At 44.9% G+C, this 22,136-nt stretch overlaps 1 protein-coding gene across 2 annotated transcripts in view; it reads left to right on the top strand.

Moving 5' to 3' along the window:
• Positions 1-21,287, top strand: part of SLC2A12 (solute carrier family 2 member 12) — a 187,531-nt gene extending 166,244 nt beyond the window's left edge. Inside the window, exon 4 of one of the 2 annotated variants that reach the window (XM_063917369.1) lies at positions 20,392-21,287. In XM_063917369.1, the coding sequence (XP_063773439.1) occupies positions 20,392-20,498 (107 nt within the window). In that variant the 3' untranslated portion in view covers positions 20,499-21,287. The remainder of the gene's footprint in view (positions 1-20,391) is intronic. The other variant, XM_063917368.1, reaches the window with a different exon arrangement.
• The last annotated feature ends 849 nt before the right edge of the window (positions 21,288-22,136 follow it).

Here is a 22,136-nt window from a genome sequence, read left to right as displayed (position 1 = left end):
AAATCAAGCCTGGTCCCGTTTCAAAGAATTCAGTTTCCAGGAATGATTCTGGATACAGTGGATCAATGAATTTACCTGCCAGAAGAGAAAGCAAAAAGTATTCGTCACCTAGTTCAGTTAGTTCTCAAACCACGGACAGTCTCGGTGCACTTGTGCATTTGACTGTTAGGAAAGATGGTGGCATCTTTCGAAGCACTCCAGTTCGGAAGATTTCACTCACGTCCTTTTCAGCTAGATCTTCTAGCACAGGGGTCAGGCTCTCATCTCCAAATTCATCAGATGGTCACTATTCTGGTGGCTCCACGTACAGCGTCTCACCACGGGAAAATGGTTCAGAGTCTGGAATTGGATAATTCTGACGACGGACACAAGTCTCAGAGGTTGGGGAGCAGTGGTCCTACATTGTCAATTTCTGGGTCTCTGGTCATACCGAGAAAGATTACTGTAAATAAATGTCCTGGAACTCAGGGCAATCTACAACGCTCTGTGTCAGGCAGTTCTAATACTCCAGTCTCAGACTGTTCAGGTTCAGTCAGACAACGCAACGGCAGTCGCATACATCAACAAACAAGGAGAGACTCAAAGTCACATGGCCATGCGAGAAGTTGCTTGAATCCTGAATTGGGCCAAGCATCACCAAGTGATATTGTCGACAGTGTTCATTCCAGGAGTGGACAACTGGGAAGCAGATTATCTCAGCCGTCAGGATTTTCATCCAGGAGAATGGGCTTTAAATCCAGAAGTGTTCCAGATGTTGGTCCAGCGGTGGGGTTACCCCCAGGTGGATCTAATGGCATCTCGCCAAAATCATCAGACACCTCAGTATGTGTCCACAACAAGAGAGCCAAAGGCAGTGGCAGTGGATGCTCTCACAATAGCATGGCCATACAACCTTGTGTATCTATTTCCACCATTTCCACTGCTTCCTCGGATGCTAAAGCGAATCAAAAGTGAATCCATAACCATCATACTAGTGGCGCCTCATTGGCCTCAGAGAGCTTGGATCTCGGATCTCTGCGGTCTACTCGCAGACGATCTGTGGCCGCTTCCGCTACATCCAGACCTACTACAACAGGGTCCACTCCTTTACCTTGATTTAGCGCAGCTGTGTTTGACGGGGTGGCTGTTGAAACCACTCTCTTAAGACGAGAGGGCATTGCAGAGTCGGTTATAACAACCATGTTACGTGCTAGGAAGCCAGTTACAGCAGCTCATTATCACAGGATTTGGCAATCTTATATTGGTTGGTGTGAAGCTCGGAAGTTTCCAACATCTTCTTTCAAGTTATCCCGCCTTTTGCTATTTCTACAGACGGGGTTAGATGGAGGACTACGTTTAGTGACACTAAAGATCCTGGTCTCTACCTTGTCAATTTTTTTTCAAAGGTGTTTGGCTGTTTTGCAAACAGTTCACACTTTCCTCCAAGGTGTCCTTAGAGTTAAACTTCCATTCATACCACCTACAGCTCCATGGGACTTGAATTTAGTTTTCGATCTTTTGCAGTCTTCAATTTTTGAACCCTTACAACAAGTGGATGTTAAGTTTCTAACTTGGAAAACAGTGTTTCTCCTAGACTTAGCTTCGGCAAGGCATTTCAGAGTTAGGTGCGTTGTCATGTAAACCATCGTATCTGGTGTTTCATGATGACAGAGCGGAACTTCGGGCAAATCCCACTTTTCTACCAAAGGTAGTATCTTCTTTTCACATCACCCAGTCGTAGTTCCTGTCTTTTCAGAGGGTTCAGGAACTCCAGCTACTTTGGATGTGGTACGCGCACTTCGCAGTTATGTAGCCAGAACATCAACAGTACGTAAAACAGATACATTGTTAGTTCTCTATTCAAACTGAAATCTAAATCGCAGTGTAAAAATAAAGCAGCCAGTATTAACTCTGCACAGAAACAAAATAACCCACCCAAATCTAACTCTCTCTGCATATGTTATATCTGCCACACCTCAAGATAGGTTGGCCGTCTTCCAAACAGACCTTGGCTAGATGGATTAAGCTGACCATTCATCAAGCTTACTTTCATGCTAGTCTACAACCGCCTGCATCTATTTCAGCACATTCCACACGTTCTGTGGGAACGTCATTACAGCAAGTCGTGGAGCTTCCACGACGCAACTTTGCCGTGCAGCTACATGGTCATCAGTGCACACGTTTGTGTGCTTTTACAAGTTTGATACGTTTGCAGCATCAGCATCTAGCTTTGGCCGTATAGTGTTACAGGTGCCAACCAGCTCTCCCGCCCAAGGGGGTAACTTTGGTATGTCCCAAGAGTACTCCAGTGACCCCTAGTGGATGAAAAAGAAAATAGGATTTTGGTACTTACCAGATAAATCCTTTTCTTTGAATCCACATTGGGCACTGGACGCTCACCCAGAGCAGTTTCACCTGTCTTGTGGTAAGTTCAGTAAATCTTATGGTAACACATCACTGACTTGTTTAAATGTTAAGCTGATTGTTATCTATTGTCACGTCAACTATCTCAGTAAAAAAAACTGAGGCATCTTGGGAGTATGGAGGGGGTGGAGGGTTACTAATTTAAATATTTAAATGTGCCTATCCCTGCTAATGCCCCATCCATATCCCAAGAGTACTCCAGTGCCCCCTGTGGATTCAAAGAAAAGGATTTGTCTGGAAAGTATCAAAATCCCATTATCAAAACCCTGACTAGTGGTTACACTATGGGGCATATCCAATTAGACGCTGGGTTTACCGCATGAAAAAGCTCAGAGTTTCACACCCAGAGCTATTCAATTTATTTAGCATTTTGTCCGCTTAGTGAAATCTTGGGTACTGTAAAATGCAGGAATGGGTTTTCCCACACGTTAAATATCAAGGATGGATTTTAATGTTGACTTTACTTTCAGCTCCTGATGTCGCAATTAAAAGTGGATCCTCTGATAATTAACACGCAAGATTTCAGCAGTTGATTGAATTGGCCATTGCTGACAATTAGAAGTGGGGTAAACTCCTCCCAGATAATTGGATATGCCCCTTGATGAGGGATTTTTGCCACTACTACTTTCAAAACACTACCTCCCTAGCAGCGTGCATGCCACTATCTAGGGAAGTGTTATGGGCTCCATTTATTAACAAGACTTTTTGCCAGCTGTATATTTAGATTAGCCTCACAGTTATACTAACTAGGGGGTAAGTGGGGCAGAACGGAATGGAACTGCATTCCGTCAGTTGCATTTGGAGGCGGAACTGATGTGGCTGTCTGCAGTAAGCCACCCACCACCACGCCTCCCACATCAATAAATGTGGCGAGTGGGCAGTGCTAAAAGGTGAGTGCCTTCCCCCGTCCAGCATCCCCCAGTCCCCCTCTGGGCACTGGCAGTATAGTCGGGACAGATGCAGTGACGTCATCATTGCACATCACTCTGCTGCTGCAGATAGAGTAGCCGCCAGCACGCTGAGAGAAGGGTAGCGATATGAAGGTGTGAGGCAGGATCACCGCTGATGCCGAAAAAGGAAATCTGTGCCAGTTTGCAAATGGTGGAAGAGCTGCATGAGGTATACTTTCTATAAATATACAGTATTTCTATTATCCCAGTAGATTTTACAATGGCTCACTTGAAAGGAAACTGTCTAATACCACATTCACATTGCAAATGCCAGGTCACACCCGGGAGTTGGAAACGGGTCCTTCCCGGATGCAACCCGGCATTTGTCCCTTAAAACATGCTTCCCGACCCGGCAATATGCCGGGTCAGGTTGCCATGGGGGGGGGGGGGGGGGGGTGACCGGCCCAGAATCAGGGCGGGTGCGGAGGCGGCGCTGGAGATGAGATCATCTCCAGCGCCACCTCTCCCTATGCTGTAAACGGGTGCCGGGTCACATTGATTCAGGTAACCCGTTCACAACGCCTGAATAACCCTTCTTTATTCCCAGGTTGAATTACCGGGTTAGGCGACCCGGAAATTCTGCATTGACCCGTTCACACTGCACAGCGACCCGTGTCGACCCAGTGAAATACCGGGTTATTTGTGCAGTGTGAACGGGGTATAACACACCGAGAGGCTAACATGGGTGCTTACAGCTCAGACTCTATCACATTAGAGACCATATTATGATGACCCCCATCTTAAAACAGCTCTACAGAAATGCATTACTGTATGTCAAAAGTTATTCCATTCACAGGCTGCCTATCATGTGTTTTCCATAATCCTACAGTCTGTAGTAAGTAACATTCAGGAGCTGCAGAGATGCAATGTAACTGTAACACAAGCCAGCAGTATGCCGCTCCAGGCTGTAGATGAAATAACATTTTAGTCCCAGAGTAATTATTCGCATTATTCTATACATCAGTGGCTTCAAGCAGTGCTTTTATAAGATATCTCAGCAGATGTGCTGGACACAATGCTCCACTGTTGCTTACTCTGAAAATTAGGATATGTTTTGTACAACCCATGTTCATCAGGGGTTTTTATTGTTGCAGGGAAAGCCTATCACAGGGAACTACTTCCACCATAAAAGCTGTGTCAAGGAGAAGAGCTGCGTGAGGGAAAGCTGCATCAGGGGGAAGAGCTGCGTGAGGGAATGCTGTGGGGGGGGGGGAGGAGCTGCATGAGAGAAGAGCTGCACGAGGAAAAGCTATGTTAGGGGAAGAGCTGAGTGAGGGTAAGCTGTGTCAGGGGGAGGAGCTGCATGAGAGAATAGCTGCGTGAGGGAAAGCTGTGTCAGGGTAGAGCTGTGTTGGGAGAGAGCTGTGTGAGGGATAAGATGTGCACATATTACAAGTCAAGCCAGATTGTCGAATTACACAGCACTGTGGACCTGGGGCCAGAGGGATGTGTAGAAAGTGAAAATATATAGTTATGTGTGGACTGTGGTGAAAGTAATTGGATAAGATAACTTATGGAGGTTATGTAGGTGGTACAAGACTATGATAAGCTTCCGGAAGAGGTGAATTTCCACGGAACGTTTAGAGGTTTTGAGACAAAAGGAAAGTCTTGTGCATGGGAGGGATTTGCACAGAGTGGGTGCTGCTTGAAAAAAGTAATGTAACCATGACTGGGAGCAGGTAATGTGTGTGTATGAGAGATGAAGATCTTGTGCAGAATGGATAAGTGAGCTGGGAGATATTGTAAGAAAAAAGAAAAAATGTATGTTGGTGTATTGTAGTTTGGTTAAGAGAATTATGTGGAAGTATTTTACAACTTGGTAAAATACAGACAGCCTATAGAGGGACTGACAGAGCAGAGCAGCAGAAGATAAATGGTTTACAAGGTGGGCAAGAAGGGGCTGGGGGCATGGCACCATGGGGGGGCTAGGTGGGGTGAGTTCCATAACCTCTCTAGGACCACATTAAGCATTGATACTAACGAATATGTAACTGACATATAACATTACTTTCCCCTGTGACAAAGTTGAGTTGTGTCCCCACCCTCATTTGAGTTCTATGCTGTGTTACTGGCATCCAACCACTACCAACAAACAATGCAGTTCATCTGCGCTTCTGCATTGCACTTCCACCCAGCAGAGACTCAGAGTCTAGATGGCTTAGCTGAAGCCAGTTAATGCCATCTATAGATGACAAACAGCAGTAAACTTACCACATAGGTAACAAACTTAGCAGTAGTACCCAAACTAGGTATTCAGCAAATAAGGCAAACAAGGTATTAGCATTCATAAAGCAGGGAATTGATGCAAGAGATGAGAATGTTATACTCCCATTATATAGAAACATAGAATTTGTCGGCAGATAAGAACCACTTGGCCCATCTAGTCTGCCCCTTTTTTTTTTTTTATATATTATTTTTTTTTATCACTAACCTTATTTGATCCTTATTTCTTTGTAAGGATATCCTTATGTCTATCCCATGCATGTTTAAATTGCTCTACTGTCTTAGCCTCTACCACCTCTGATGGGAGGCTATTCCACTTGTCCACTACCCTTTCTGTGAAATAATTTTTCCGCAAATTTCCCCTGAACCTCCCCCCCTCCAGTCTCAGTGCATGTCCTCGTGTCCTATTGCTTCTCTTCATTTGGAGAATGTTTCCCTCCTGGACTTTGTTAAAACCCTTCATATATTTGAAAGTTTCTATCATGTCGCCCCTTTCTCTTCTCTGCTCCAAACTATACATATTGAGATTTCTTAGTCTTTCTGGGTATGTTTTGTGATGTAGGCCATGCACCATTTTAGTTGCCCTCCTTTGTACAGTTTCTAATGTATTAATATCCTTTTGAAGATATGGCCTCCAGAACTGAATACAGTATTCTAGATGAGGCCGTACCAATGACCTATACAGTGGCATTATTACTTCTTTCTTTCTGCTGCTGATTCCTCTCCCAATGCAGCCAAGCATCTGACTAGCCTTCCTCATTGCCTTGTTACATTGCTTACCTGCCTTTAAGTCATCTGAAATAGTGACTCCTAGATCCCTTTCCTCCTCAGTAGTTTCCAGTATAGTGCCATTAATACTGTATTTAGCTTTAGGATTTTTGAGACCCAAGTGCATGATTTTGCATTTTTTGGCATTAAACTGTAATTGCCAGACTCTTGACCATTCCTCTAGTCTACCTAGATCCTCAATCATTTGTTTTACCCCACCTGGTGTGTCTACCCTGTTGCATACCTTTGTGTCATCTGCAAAAAGGCATACTTTCCCTTTAATCCCATTTGCAATGTCACCAATAAAGATATTGAAAAGCACTGGTCCAAGTACAGATCCCTGGGGTACTCCACTGGTAACATTTCCCTCCTGTGAATGCACTCCATTTACCACAACTCTCTGTTTTCTATCCTTCAACCAAGATCTTATCCATTCAATAATCCTAATATCCAATCCCAAACTTTCAAGTTTATTTAGCAGTCTGCGATGTGGAACTGTGTCAAAAGCCTTACTAAATCACTAGTGAGGCCACATCTTGAATACTGTGCACAATTATGGGCACCATACTACAAAAAGGATATCCTTGAACTAGAAAAGGTTCAGAGACAGGCGACAAAATAGTTTAAGGGGATGGAGATGCTCATATACGCGGAAAGGCTTGCTAGGCTAGGCATGTTTACACTGGAAAAAGGGAGATTAAGAGGGGACATGGTTAACATTTACATGTTACAATCCTATCTAAAATCATATCATTTGGTGACTTACTTCTGCCATCTGTCCTGTATCCTGTGTGTTTTCTGCTGGCTGGGATAAGCAGCTCATCAGTATCATGAGTTCCCTGAGTGCTGAGTTCTCTATTTGGAAAGTGAGACTTGCTAACGAGCTGCACTTGTGTTGATTAACCTTCTGTGTGAATGCTGAATTCAGCAATGCTCTTCATTCTGTCCTATGCTTCCGTGCCAGCATCCACAAGTCCAGTGGTCAACAGATACAACTCCTTGTGCTCTCAGGCCTGCGGCCATTACTGTCTATCTCTGCAAACTACACCATGCTGGAGTTCCCTCAAAACCAGCTATGGTTGTCGCCATGACAGTTCCTGGTCAGCTGACCTTTCAGAGCCCAATCCGCAATCACTTCCTCGTCATGTGAATCCCTCATCCAATCAGCAGTGAGCAAGGGGTATAAGTTTCAAGTCCCAGCACTGGCAAACTGTCAGTGCTTTGTTGTCTCTCAGTCTTGAGTGAGCTCCAGTATTTCCTGCTGGTAAAGACTTAAGGGCTAATTCAGTAAGGATCGTAAAAAGTACAAATTTGCAAAAACTGCGACCAATCGCAAAATTGCAAAAGCACGCCCAAACGGAAAATCTGCAACACTAATTTAATGTCACCAAAAAAAAGTGGGCTTGTCAAATTTGTACATTTTGCGATGAGATTTAAAAATCCGCATTTTTTGCGAAAAACTTACACTTAGTCGCATTATTTGCATAAAGGTTTCTGATGTCACAATTTAACATCAGCCACACATAACATTGAGCCAACCATGCCTACTGACAGGATGCATCGAACAACAAGACGAGCTACTTCCGCTGGTGGATCCACAAACGCAGGCGGAAAAAGGGGAAAAAAAAGTTTGTTTTTTATGTTGAAAGTGTACATACATGACATATTAATGTTTCTTTGTTGTTATTATTAACATTCCTTATGTTATTGTTTAATGTGAAAATATATATTTTTTTAAACAAAGAGTGGTGCATAATTAAAATGTCCACAAAATCACAATTATTGTGGTGATATTATTGAACTTATGTTTCTTTGTCAAGGGGGAAAAAAAAAACCTTACACATGTATGTGGGTATGATTTTTGAAGATAATAATTGTTTGTTGCTTTAAATCATAAATAACCCAGCTTTTAAACTAAAAGCCATTATTAAAAAAAAATGAAAAAAAAACTTGCTTGTAAAATGTTATTGTACATGCTTGTAGGAAAACAAGTGTGTTCTTGACAAACCCGCATTGTTATTAACTTAAAGAATTATTAGGTTACCATCATATATTTTAGAGTAATACATGTGTTAAATAGTTTAAGGCTCCCTTACATGTTGTTAAGTTTCAATGCAGCTGAATAAACTGAATTGTGATCAGCAGTGTGAGCTGCTTCAGCTGGGGGTAATGAAGCAATGATTGCAGTATACATCAAACATTCTACAACTGAGGTCAGCTTGTGCAGATTTTAAGGTAGACCTGTAGTCACTCAGAAACTGCACACCATAAATGTGCGTTCAGTTGCAATGCATAGGCACCGCCTCTCGAAAATCCGCATACGCCCACAACACGCCCCTGCTCGTAGTTTTTGCGAGACCAGCCCTTTGGTACACGCCTACTTTTCAGAGTGTATACACAGTTTTTGCTACGTCTGAGAAGTTGTAATTTTAGACGTAGATTTTACTTCGCGCATGACCGTTGCGTTCCGCATGCGCACTATGCGGATTTTCGCAATTTTTACATTTTAGCAATTTTGCGTTCCTTACTAAATTAGCCCCTTAGTGCAATATCCATCTCTAGTACTACCTGTCTCCCTGGATGATATAAAGGGCCACTACTGCAATAACATTGCAGCATTTCCAGATTCACTGGTGTGCCATTACAGTGATCCAGAGGGACTGTCCTGCATATCATTATGGTCATAAAGACATTGCTGGTTCCATTCAGCATCTGGAAAACTTGCAGTGCTGGTTCCGCCCAGCCTTCTGCAAACCTACTCTGCTGGTTCCATCTAGCATCTGGAAAACCTGCTGTGTTGGTTCCACCCAGCCTTCTGCAAATCTACTCCACTGGTTCCGTCCAGCATCTGGAAACCCTGCTGTGCTGGTTCCATCCAGCATTCTACAAACCTGCCTTGCTGGTTCCATCTAGCATTCTGAACTCCCTGTGCTGGTTCCACCCAACATTCTACAAACCTGCCCTGCTGGTTCCGTCCAGCATTCTGAACTCCTGCCTTGCTGGTTCCGTCCAACATTCAGAAAACTTGCCTTGCTGGTTCCGTCCAGCATTCTGAACTTCTGCCTAGTTGGAAAGACCATCCCGACATCCTGAAAACCTGCCTAATTGGAAAGCCAATCCTGACATCCTGAAAATCTGCCTAGTCGGAAAGCCAATCCCGACATCCTGAAAATCTGCCTAGTCGGAAAGCCAATCTGACATTCTGAAAACCTGCCTTGTCAGAAAGCCAATCCCGACATCCAGAAAACCTGCTTCTCTGGTTAAGTCAATCCCAGTGTTCTGATTAACCTGCTCCTGAGCATCCATCATCCACCCAGTCGCTGGTCTCCTCGTCCCAGTGACATCCTAATACCGGTGACATCCCACCTATCTATTGCACTGGTGATTCCATTCACCAGTGTTCCAGTACCCACATAGCTGGTCACCTATCACTTTCCTCTCCAAGTTCATTAGCCAACCTGCCACGGTTGCATGAGTAGGAGATATCTCAAGCGGGTTTGGTATAGGGGTGGTATTCATGTGACCGCCGGTCTGCTGACCAGTCAAGTCTGGCTGGGACCTGTAGTTCCACAGATGAGAGTATCGCAGGGGGTTGCTGGCGTGACGATGAGCTATGGTGGTAGCTCATGCCAGCGGTAGAGGGCCATACAGGACTGGACGCTGGGACCCCCGTCCACCCGCAATAGCTATTTGGAGCTAAGGGTGCAGGTGTGTAGGCGGCGACATGTCTGTGTGTAGGAGGATAGTGTTGGAGAAATTAAAATCTCAGAAGTCTATGAAATCGATATATTGGCCCCTGTCCTAATAATCTCTCGATCTTTGTGTGTCGGTATTATTTGATTCTGTTATATGTATGTATTGTCGATCATTTAGCTGTCTATGTGTGGGCTGTCGGTCTTTTACGTGTCGGTCTTATTGGGGTCTGAATTATGTATTGTCAGTCATTTAGCTATCTGTGTATACGCTGTTGGACTTTTACATGTCGGTCTTATTGGAGTCTGTTATATGTATTGTCGGTCATTTAGCTGTCTATGTATGTGCTGTCTGCATTTTGGGATTGTGTATTTAATTGATGTCTGGTAAATGACATTTCAGTCTCTTTTATTGTCTATGTATGCGCTGTCGGTCTTTTGCGTGTCGGTCTAATGCACATCTGATGTGTGTTCTGTCGGTCTTTTATGTGTCTGTGTATATGCTGTCGGTCTGTTGTGGTTCGGTATCATTGTTGTCTGATGGATGACGTGTCGGTCTGTTTTGTTGTTGATGTATGCGCTGTCGGTTTTGGGGTTGTCGATGTGACTGTTGTCTGACTAATGAACTGTCGGTCTTTGTTCTGTAGGGCTGTTGGCCTTGTCTGTGTTCCCATTGTCTATATATTACCTTTGTCTGAGTTTTATCTGTCGGTGTTTCACCACTGTCTGACTGGTGTCTGTCTGTCTTCTGTTGTCGGTCTTTTTGCTGTCTGCATTCTTCCGGTCGGTGTGTCATCCGGAACCCATCTCAAGCATGCCCAATTCTGCCCTCAGCTCTCAGGTCCAAACCCAATATCTAGTCCTAGTCCAGATTCACAAATAACTACAGCCATGACATTACAAATATATAAGGGGACAATACACAGAGCTAGTGGGGGATTTGTGTTTGATAACATTTTTGGAATTCACTGTCTGAGAGTAGTAATGGGGGACTCGTCATTGCTTTTAAGAATGGGCTAGATAAATTCCTATTGGATGAGGATATACAGGGTTATGGTGGGTAACTCATGCACAATAGTAAACAAAAACAAAAAAAAGAACAGACATAACGGCTAAACATTCACCACTGTTAAAATTTAAACGTAAAATATTTTCTCTATCGTCCTAAGTGGATGCTGGGGTTCCTGAAAGGACCATGGGGAATAGCGGCTCCGCAGGAGACAGGGCACAAAAAAGTAAAGCTTTACTAGGTCAGGTGGTGTGCACTGGCTCCTCCCCCTATGACCCTCCTCCAGACTCCAGTTAGATTTTGTGCCCGAACGAGAAGGGTGCAATCTAGGTGGCTCTCCTAAAGAGCTGCTTAGAGAAAGTTTAGTTTAGGTTTTTTTCTTTACAGTGAGTCCTGCTGGCAACAGGATCACTGCAACGTGGGACTTAGGGGGAAAGTAGTAAACTCACCTGCATGCAGAGTGGATTTGCTGCTTGGCTACTGGACACCATTAGCTCCAGAGGGATCGAACACAGGCCCAGCCGTGGAGTCCGGTCCCGGAGCCGCGCCGCCGACCCCCTTGCAGATGCTGAAGCGTGAAGAGGTCCGGAAACCGGCGGCTGAAGACTCCTCAGTCTTCATAAGGTAGCGCACAGCACTGCAGCTGTGCGCCATTTTCCTCTCAGCACACTTCACTGGGCAGTCACTGAGGGTGCAGAGCGCTGGGGGGGGGCGCTCTGAGAGGCAAATATAAACCTTATACAAGGCTAAAAATACCTCACATATAGCCCATAGGGGCTATATGGAGATATTTAACCCCTGCCTGACTGGAAAAATAGCGGGAGAAGAACCCGCCGAAAAAGGGGCGGGGCCTATCTCCTCAGCACACGGCGCCATTTTCTGTCACAGCTCCGCTGGTCAGAACGGCTCCCAGGTCTCTCCCCTGCACTGCACTACAGAAACAGGGTAAAACAGAGAGGGGGGGCACATTAATGGCTATATATATATATATTAAAGCAGCTATAAGGGAGCACTTAATATAAGGATATCCCTTGTATATATAGCGCTTTGTGGTGTGTGCTGGCAGACTCTCCCTCTGTCTCCCCAAAAGGGCTAGTGGGTCCTGTCTTCATTAGAGCATTCCCTGTGAGTTTGCGGTGTGTGTCGGTACGTGGTGTCGACATGTATGAGGACGATATTGGTGTGGAGGCGGAGCAATTGCCAAATATGCAGATGTCACCCCCCAGGGGGTCGACACCAGAATGGATGCCTTTATTTGTGGAATTACGTGATGGTTTATCTTCCCTTAAACAGTCAGTTGAGGACATGAGGCGGCCGGACAATCAATTAATGCCTGTCCAGGCGCCTCAAACACCGTCAGGGGCTGTAAAACGCCCTTTGCCTCAGTCGGTCGACACAGACCCAGACACGGGCACTGATTCCAGTGACGACGGTAGAAATTCAAACGTATTTTCCAGTAGGGCCACACGTTATATGATTTTGGCAATGAAGGAGACGTTACATTTAGCTGATACTACAGATACCGTAAAACAGGGTATTATGTATGGTGTGAAAAAACTACAAACAGTTTTTCCTGAATCAGAAGAATTAAATGACGTGTGTGATGAAGCGTGGGTTGCTCCTGATAAAAAGTTGATAATTTCAAAAAAGTTATTGGCATTATACCCTTTCCCGCCAGAGGTTAGGGCGCGCTGGGAAACACCCCCTAAGGTGGACAAGGCGCTCACACGCTTATCCAAACAAGTGGCGTTACCCTCTCCTGAGACGGCCGCACTTAAGGATCCATCAGATAGAAAGATGGAAGTTATTCAAAAGAATATATACACACATGCAGGTGTTATACTACGACCAGCTATAGCAACTGCCTGGATGTGCAGTGCTGGAGTAGTTTGGTCAGAATCCCTGATTGAAAATATTGATACCCTAGATAGGGACAATGTTTTACTGTCGTTAGAACAAATAAAGGATGCATTTATCTATATGCGTGATGCACAGAGGGATATTTGCACACTGGCATCTCGGGTGAGTGCTATGTCCATTTCAGCCAGAAGAGCCTTATGGACACGACAGTGGACAGCCGATGCGGATTCAAAACGTCACATGGAGGTTTTGCCGTATAAAGGGGAGGAGTTATTTGGAGTTGGTCTATCAGACTTGGTGGCCACGGCTACTGCCGGGAAATCCACTTTTTTACCTCAAGTCACTCCCCAACAGAGAAAGGCACCGACCTTTCAACCGCAGCCTTTTCGCTCCTACAAAAATAAGAGAGCAAAGGGCTTGTCGTACCTGCCACGAGGCAGAGGAAGAGGGAAGAGACACCAACAGGCAGCTCCTTCCCAGGAACAGAAGCCCTCCCCGGCTCCTGCAAAAACCTCAGCATGACGCTGGGGCCTCTCAAGCGGACTCGGGGACAGTGGGGGGCCGTCTCAAAAATTACAGCGCGCAGTGGGCTCACTCGCAGGTAGACCCCTGGATCCTGCAGATAATATCTCAGGGGTACAGGTTGGAATTAGAGACGGATCCTCCTCATCGTTTCCTGAAGTCTGCCTTATCAACCGTCTCTTCCGAAAGGGAGAGGGTGTTGGAAGCCATTCACAAGCTGTACGCTCAGCAGGTGATAGTCAAAGTACCCCTATTACAACAAGGAAAGGGGTATTATTCCACTCTATTTGTGGTACCGAAGCCGGATGGCTCGGTAAGGCCTATTCTAAATCTGAAGTCCTTGAACCTCTACATAAAAAAGTTCAAGTTCAAGATGGAGTCACTCAGAGCAGTGATAGCGAACCTGGAAGAAGGGGACTTTATGGTATCCTTGGACATCAAGGATGCGTATCTACACGTTCCGATTTACCCCGCACACCAGGGGTACCTCAGGTTCATTGTTCAAAACTGTCACTATCAGTTTCAGACGCTGCCGTTCGGATTGTCCACGGCGCCTCGGGTCTTTACCAAGGTAATGGCCGAGATGATGATTCTTCTTCGAAGAAAAGGCGTATTAGTTATCCCATACTTGGACGATCTCCTAATAAGGGCAAGGTCCAGAGAACAGCTGGAGACAGCTTTAGCACTATCTCAAGAGGTGCTAAGACAACACGGGTGGATTCTGAATATTCCAAAATCCCATTTAATCCCGACAACTCGTCTGCTGTTCCTAGGAATGATTCTGGACACGGTTCAGAAAAAGGTTTTCCTTCCAGAGGAAAAAGCCAAGGAGTTATCCGATCTGGTCAGGAACCTCCTAAAACCAGGAAAAGTGTCAGTACATCAATGCACAAGAGTCCTGGGAAAAATGGTGGCTTCTTACGAAGCAATTCCATTCGGCAGATTCCATGCAAGAATATTCCAAAGGGATCTGTTGGACAAATGGTCAGGGTCGCATCTGCAGATGCACCTGCGAATAACCCTGTCACCAAAGACAAGGGTGTCACTTCTGTGGTGGTTGCAGAAGGCTCACCTATTAGAAGGCCGCAGATTCGGCATTCAGGATTGGATCCTGGTGACCACGGACGCCAGCCTGAGAGGCTGGGGAGCAGTCACACAAGGAAGAAACTTCCAGGGAGTATGGACGAGTCTGGAAAAGTCTCTTCACATAAACATTCTGGAACTAAGAGCAATCTACAATGCTCTAAGCCAGGCGGAACTTCTCCTGCAAGGAAAGCCGGTGTTGATTCAGTCGGACAACATCACGGCGGTCGCCCATGTAAACAGGCAGGGCGGCACAAGAAGCAGGAGTGCAATGGCAGAAGCTGCCAAGATTCTTCGCTGGGCGGAGAATCACGTGATAGCACTGTCAGCAGTGTTCATCCCGGGCGTGGACAACTGGGAAGCAGACTTCCTCAGCAGACACGATCTTCATCCGGGAGAGTGGGGTCTACATCCAGAAGTCTTCAACATGTTAATAGACCGTTGGGAAAGACCAATTGTAGACATGATGGCGTCTCGCCTCAACAAGAAACTGGACAAATATTGCGCCAGGTCAAGAGATCCACAGGCAATAGCTGTGGACGCACTGGTAACTCCTTGGGTGTACCAGTCAGTGTATGTGTTTCCTCCTCTGCCGCTCATACCAAAGGTATTGAAGATCATACGGCAAAGAAGAGTAAGAACAATACTAGTGGTTCCGGATTGGCCGAGAAGGACTTGGTATCCGGAACTTCAAGAGATGCTCACGGACGAACCGTGGCCTCTACCTCTGAGAAGGGACCTGCTACAGCAGGGTCCCTGTCTTTTTCAAGACTTACCGCGGCTGCGTTTGACGGCATGGCGGTTGAACGCCAGATCCTAAAAGGGAAAGGCATTCCAGAAGAAGTCATTCCTACCTTGATTAAGGCACGGAAGGAAGTCACCGTGAAACATTATCACCGCATTTGGCGAAAATATGTAGCGTGGTGCGAGGATCGGAGGGTTCCGACGGAGGAATTCCAACTGGGTCGTTTCCTACATTTCCTGCAATCAGGATTATCTATGGGTCTCAAATTGGGATCCATTAAGGTTCAAATTTCGGCCCTGTCAATATTCTTCCAAAAAGAATTGGCCTCTGTCCCTGAGGTCCAGACTTTTGTCAAGGGAGTACTGCATATACAGCCTCCTGTGGTGCCTCCGGTGGCACCGTGGGATCTAAATGTAGTTTTAGATTTCCTCAAATCCCATTGGTTTGAACCATTGAAAAAGGTGGATTTGAAATATCTCACATTGAAAGTGACTATGTTACTAGCCCTGGCCTCTGCCAGGAGAGTATCTGAATTGGCGGCTTTATCTTATAAAAGTCCTTATCTAATCTTCCATTCGGATAGGGCAGAACTGCGGACTCGTCCGCATTTTCTCCCTAAAGTGGTATCAGCATTTCATCTGAACCAACCTATTGTGGTGCCTGCGGCCACTAGCGACTTGGAGGACTCCAAGTTGTTGGACGTTGTCAGAGCCTTAAAAATATACATTGCAAGGACGGCTGGAGTCAGAAAATCTGACTCGCTGTTTATATTGTATGCACCCAACAAGTTGGGCGCACCTGCTTCTAAGCAGTCGATTGCTCGTTGGATTTGTAACACAATTCAACTTGCACATTCTGTGGCAGGCCTGCCACAGCCTAAAACTGTAAAAGCCCACTCCACAAGGAAGGTGGGCTCATCTTGGGCGGCTGCCCGAGGGGTCTCGGCATTACAACTCTGCCGAGCAGCTACGTGGTCGGGGGAGAACACGTTTGTAAAATTTTACAAATTTGATACCCTGGCAAAGGAGGACCTGGAGTTCTCTCATTCGGTGCTGCAGAGTCATCCGCACTCTCCCGCCCGTTTGGGAGCTTTGGTATAATCCCCATGGTCCTTTCAGGAACCCCAGCATCCACTTAGGACGATAGAGAAAATAAGAATTTACTTACCGATAATTCTATTTCTCGGAGTCCGTAGTGGATGCTGGGCGCCCATCCCAAGTGCGGATTATCTGCAATACTTGTACATAGTTATTGTTAACTAATTCGGGTTATTGTTAAGGAGCCATCTTTAAGAGGCCCTTTCTGTTGTCATACTGTTAACTGGGTTTAGATCACAAGTTGTACGGTGTGATTGGTGTGGCTGGTATGAGTCTTACCCGGGATTCAAAATGCCTCCCTTATTGTGTATGCTCGTCCGGGCACAGTACCTAACTGGAGTCTGGAGGAGGGTCATAGGGGGAGGAGCCAGTGCACACCACCTGACCTAGTAAAGCTTTACTTTTTTGTGCCCTGTCTCCTGCGGAGCCGCTATTCCCCATGGTCCTTTCAGGAACCCCAGCATCCACTACGGACTCCGAGAAATAGAATTATCGGTAAGTAAATTCTTATTATAGTGTAGGAGATCACTAACAGGTTGAACTTGATGGACAAATTGTCTTTTTCCAACCTCAGAAACTGTTAAATGTTACTATGTTACTAATTTTTGCTAAATAAAGAACAGAGGACATGGACCCCTTTATCATCATGTTTCATTCCTAAATAAATCTCTCTATGTGCAAAGACTTATGCACTGTGTTTGCCACTTGCAGTTGTAATGAGAGTCAAATAGCAAAGTCGCTATACCCAGCTTATGATATTCATCATACGCAAATTACTTTCCTTTATCTCACAGTTTTTTTGCCATATTATCTATTACATATGTTCAAATTTATCAGCTCTGTTCTCTTTTAGCAATTTAATAACCTCATCCTTCCCTATTACATTATTGGTTATCTGCCAGGAGAGGAGGAGAAATTAGATATATAAGATATGAGATATATAAGGACCTGATCCTTCCAACTTGCATTGTCTCCTGGACATTAATGGAGATCATTGATGGGATGTTGGCCAAGGAGGGTACAAAACCAAATCTGGTGAAACTGTTTGCCTCCATCTGAGCAAGAAGTTATATATTTTTCAAAGTGTATAGGCAGAGCCGGCCCTAGCCAATTTGATCCCCTTGGGCAAATTTTGGCTGGTGCCCCCCTACCTCCGCCGCTAGCTCTGCATCTGACCCAGCAACACTCAGGCAGTGAGGCCCACCGAGGGAGGGGGGGGGGGGAAGAGGGGTTGCTGTGCCCCTGTGGGCCAGTTCAACCCTGCATAATGCCTCACATTAGTAATCCCCATAATACACATAATTCCACACAGCAATTCACCTTACACATATGCCCCACATTAGTAATGCTCATAATACACATAATGCCACACAGCAATTCACCTTACACATATGCCCCACATTAGTAATGCCCATAATACACATAATTCCACACAGCAATTCACCTTACACATATGCCCCACATTAGTAATGCTCATAATACACATAATTCCACACAGCAATTCACCTTACACATATGCCCCACATTAGTAATGCTCATAATACACATAATTCCACACAGCAATTCACCTTACACATATGCCCCACATTAGTAATGCTCATAATACACATAATGCCTCACAGTAATGCACCTTATGCATATGCCCCACATTAGTAATGCCCATAATACACATAATTCCACACAGTAATGCACCTGACACATATGCCCTACATTAGTAATGCCCATAATACACATAATCCCACACAGCAATTCACCTTACACATATGCCCTACATTAGTAATGCTAGTAGCTTTTTTTTAATAAAACTTACTTTTGCTTGCTGGTGTGCTTGCAGTCAGTGTGTGCACCTATGCAGCTCCCTAGATCTGTGACTGCGTTTTTTGAGATGGGAGTGGCAGGATGGGTGAGTGCTTGCACTCACACCTGTTAAAGGGGCACCCATATAAGGGATGTGACCTCACAGGGTATGCTGTCCTTTGCAAGTATCATCCTTTATTTTAGCTTGCTGGTTGAACACAGATGGTAACAAAGTCCAGATACTGCCATACTTGCTGGTTATACAAAAAGACCAGTATCAAACATGTAGCAACTGTCCATTCTCTTCACTGTTCAGTGTGTTTGCTGGTGTCTGTTACTCCCGGCACCTGCATGCCCTTTATTTTATACTGTGGGAGTGATATGCTCTGCTCTCCAGTCTGACGTGTCTGAAAGTCATGCTGCACTGATGTTTTATATAGAAAAAGCGCAACACAACTTACTGACCATGTTACAGTGCTGGATGGCAAGGGAATTTTACGGCATGGACTGACTGAGAAATAAAGTGTGGGGAGAACACTGCGCATGTTATGTCCCTGCAGACACCTGGGGTTTGCACAGGGATAAGGGACACACACACAGGATGGCAGATGTCAGATTTATGTGGAGCAGTCTTCCAGAATACACATGTGGTATCATAAGGAGCCATCCAGTAATAACCTTATATAGTCAGTGAAAATGTCCCAGGTCCAGGAATTGGAGTTACTTGGCTTCTGCTGTCTAAGGTCTTACAAGTCAGGGGCATTCAAGCATGTCGGAGGGAGTTCAAGGGACAGTGGGGGTCATTCCGAGTTGATCGCTCGCTAGCTATTTTTTTGCAGAGCGATCAGATAGTCGCCGCCTCGCTTTGCAAGTGTACGAACGCTTGTGCAGCCGAGCGGGACAAATTTTTTTTTTGCAGTTTCTGAGTAGGTCTGAACTCACTCAGCCCTTGCGATCACTTCAGCCTGTCCGGTCCCGGAATTGATGTCAGACACCCGCTCTGCAAACGCTTGGACACGCCTGCGTTTTCCCAGACACTCCCAGAAAATGGTCAGTTGCCACCCACAAACGTCCTCTTCCTGTCAATCTTCTTGCGATCGGTGGTGCGAATGGATTCTTCGCTAGAAGCATTACACAGCAACGATGCTGTTTGTACCCGTACGATACACGTGCGCATTGCGGTGCATACGCATGTGCAGTTTTGCCGTTTTTTTAACTGATCACTGCGCCATGAAAATCGGCAGTGAGCGATCAACTCGGAATGACCCCCAGTGTGTGTTCTATTTGACAAATGTAAACAGCAGTGTATTACAAGTACTGTTTGAATACATTTGGAAAGTAACAGTTAGTTTGCAGACTGTCCCTCCCAGCATGAGATACTGCAGGGACATGTTTGGATGCCCCTAGACATGCTTGGATGCCATAGGCAAATGCCTAGCCTGCCTATAGCTAAGGCCTGCTCTGTGTATAGGTTTCACAATTAGGTTGTTTTGAGGAGCATAATATTTTACCACCCATGGGGGGTAATTATGAGTTGATCGCAGCAGCAAGTTTGTTAGCAATTGGGCAAAACCATGTGCATTGCAGGGGGGCAGATATAACATGTGCAGAGAGAGTTAGATTTGGGTGGGGTGTGTTCAATCTGCAATCTAAATTGCAGTGTAAAAATAAAGCAGACAGTATTTACCCTGCACAGAAACAAAATAACCCACCCAAATCTAACTCTCTCTGCAAATGTTATATCTGCTCCCCCTGCAGTGCACATGGTTTTGCCCAACTGCTAACAAAGTTCCTGCTGCGATCAACTCAGAATTACCCCCATTGATTCCAGTGAGGGCATATTTTCTTGCTAGCCTGTACAGCTACAGTATGTGTACATATACTGCCGAGTGTGGCATGAGCCATATTGAGACTGAAGGTGTGTGACTGTATATCAGCTTCATCACTTTATCCCATTGTTCTGTTCTTTATAATATAGGACTCGCTGACAGATTTATAGAAATGCCCACTTTGCGACACCTGCCTGGCTAGTGCACTATAGCAGATAAGTGACATTGGCTACTGAGTATTATATTAATTTATAAAATTAATCATCAAACTTGTCTAAATATTATTCACAGTTCTTTCACTACTTCCCTACGTATACTGTATGTGTATAGTTCTCTAAGTTATGTTTCTATTTGTATCCACAGTATGGGTAATCTTCTGCTTCTGAACAGTAACTATGCAATTCTTTTCCCAGGAGTAACATGTGCCATTCCTTCTGCTCCAGGAATAAAAGCAGACAGAAGCTGGTGCCAATGGAACTCACTCAGAATACTGCATAGAGTATATATCAGTGATAAATGAGAATTAGGACTTTTTGGCCTAGATTTTTTTCTCTGAAGCATTTCCCATATTCACTGAAGTGCAGTTTAATTTTAAAATATTACTTGATTCACTACAATTTGCTGTTAAGAAACACATCTTGTCAACACTCTAGATGACTTCCACAAGGATAAACAAGAGCCCAAATAGGTGATCAGCATTTCAACGCTTTAGTTATACATTTTTTGTCAGAATTCAAAATAAAATGAACTCCAACAAAATTAAATACCAGTGAGTACACCCCCCCAATACCTAACGTCGAGGTTGGGTAGACATCATAATTTACACAAATAAAGAAATTATCAGAGACATCATCAAATACTCCATAAAAAATATTCCAATGCCGTAAAACCACAGTGATTTCATATATCCAGACTAAGCACAATGTAACAATTTAGGAAGTAAACAAAATCTACATGAGACAAGCATTGGATACATTGATTTCAATAGTAGCTGATGCAGCCAACTACTGTATAGCATCCAGCTAACAAGGTCCATGGGTATAATACCCTATGAACAAATGTTACTAATAGCACAATAATCAGTCAGCTATAGAAAACAATGTAATCCCATTACCTTGTTTAAGTCCTTAGGTCAGTGGTTCTCAAACTTTTTTGAATAACGGCACCCTAGAGTACCAGAATTCTTTTCACGGCACCCCTAGGCCAGAAGTTTCTTAATGAGAAATTTAGAAAGAAATATTACATTAAGAAATTGTGCTTATACATCATACTAAAGGCCCATATAGACGGGCCGATGCGGGGAGAGATGTGTGCTGAGCGAACCGCTCAGCACACATCTCTCCCGCCGCTCAGCACAGCGCGATGTGTGCTGAGCGTGCGGGAGGAGACGGGGGGGCCGCTCACTTCACCCAGCAGGTGAAGTGAGTGACCCGCTAGATTGGCCTGCACGGCAGGCCAATCTAGCACCAGCGATAGCGATGCGCGGGGCTGCGCATTGCTATCGCTGTAAGGGAAACACACGGAGCGATCAGGCTTATATTCTAAGCAATCTAGTCAGATTGCTTAGAATATCACTCCGTGAGTACCCCCCTTTAGGTTTAAATGTGTGGTGAGGGACAAGAATTGCTTATGTTTGTCTACATATTGTATAATGGGAAGCCACCAGCACTGGTTTTGCCTATTACATTGACCATAAATAATTTTAATTGGTCCTGGACTACCAACCCAGGACACCCCTGCTAGTGTCCTGAGGCACCCCACGGTGCCACGGCACACAGTTTGAGAACCACTGCCTTAGGTGATCATGTTTGTAAACAGAAAATCCATTGAGCCTCTCTTTGTAACAGCTGATGTGCCCGATCACCTCCCTGACAGATTCTGGAATGTGATCGTTGATTTTGTATTTCAAGGCAGTCTGGTTATGCCGTGCCTCCAAAAAGTTTCCAAACTTGGTTGGTCACTCTGACTTTTATCCAGGGCTTGTCTAATACTGCTTGTATGGAGTGCCATGTGCTCCTTAAACATCCTTTCTGTTTTTACCACATACACATTACTGCATGGACACATAATTATATATACTACATATTTTGTTGGACAAGTTAAGTAATTATTACTTTTAAAAGGTTTACCATCTGTGGATGATAGAAACTGCCCCGGG

The sequence above is a fragment of the Pseudophryne corroboree genome, chromosome 4 (assembly GCF_028390025.1).
Source record: "Pseudophryne corroboree isolate aPseCor3 chromosome 4, aPseCor3.hap2, whole genome shotgun sequence".
In the NCBI taxonomy this organism is placed as follows: Eukaryota; Metazoa; Chordata; class Amphibia; order Anura; family Myobatrachidae; genus Pseudophryne; species Pseudophryne corroboree.
The sequence above is the reverse complement of the archived record's forward strand: the minus strand, read 5'-3'. Positions and strand labels throughout refer to the sequence as shown.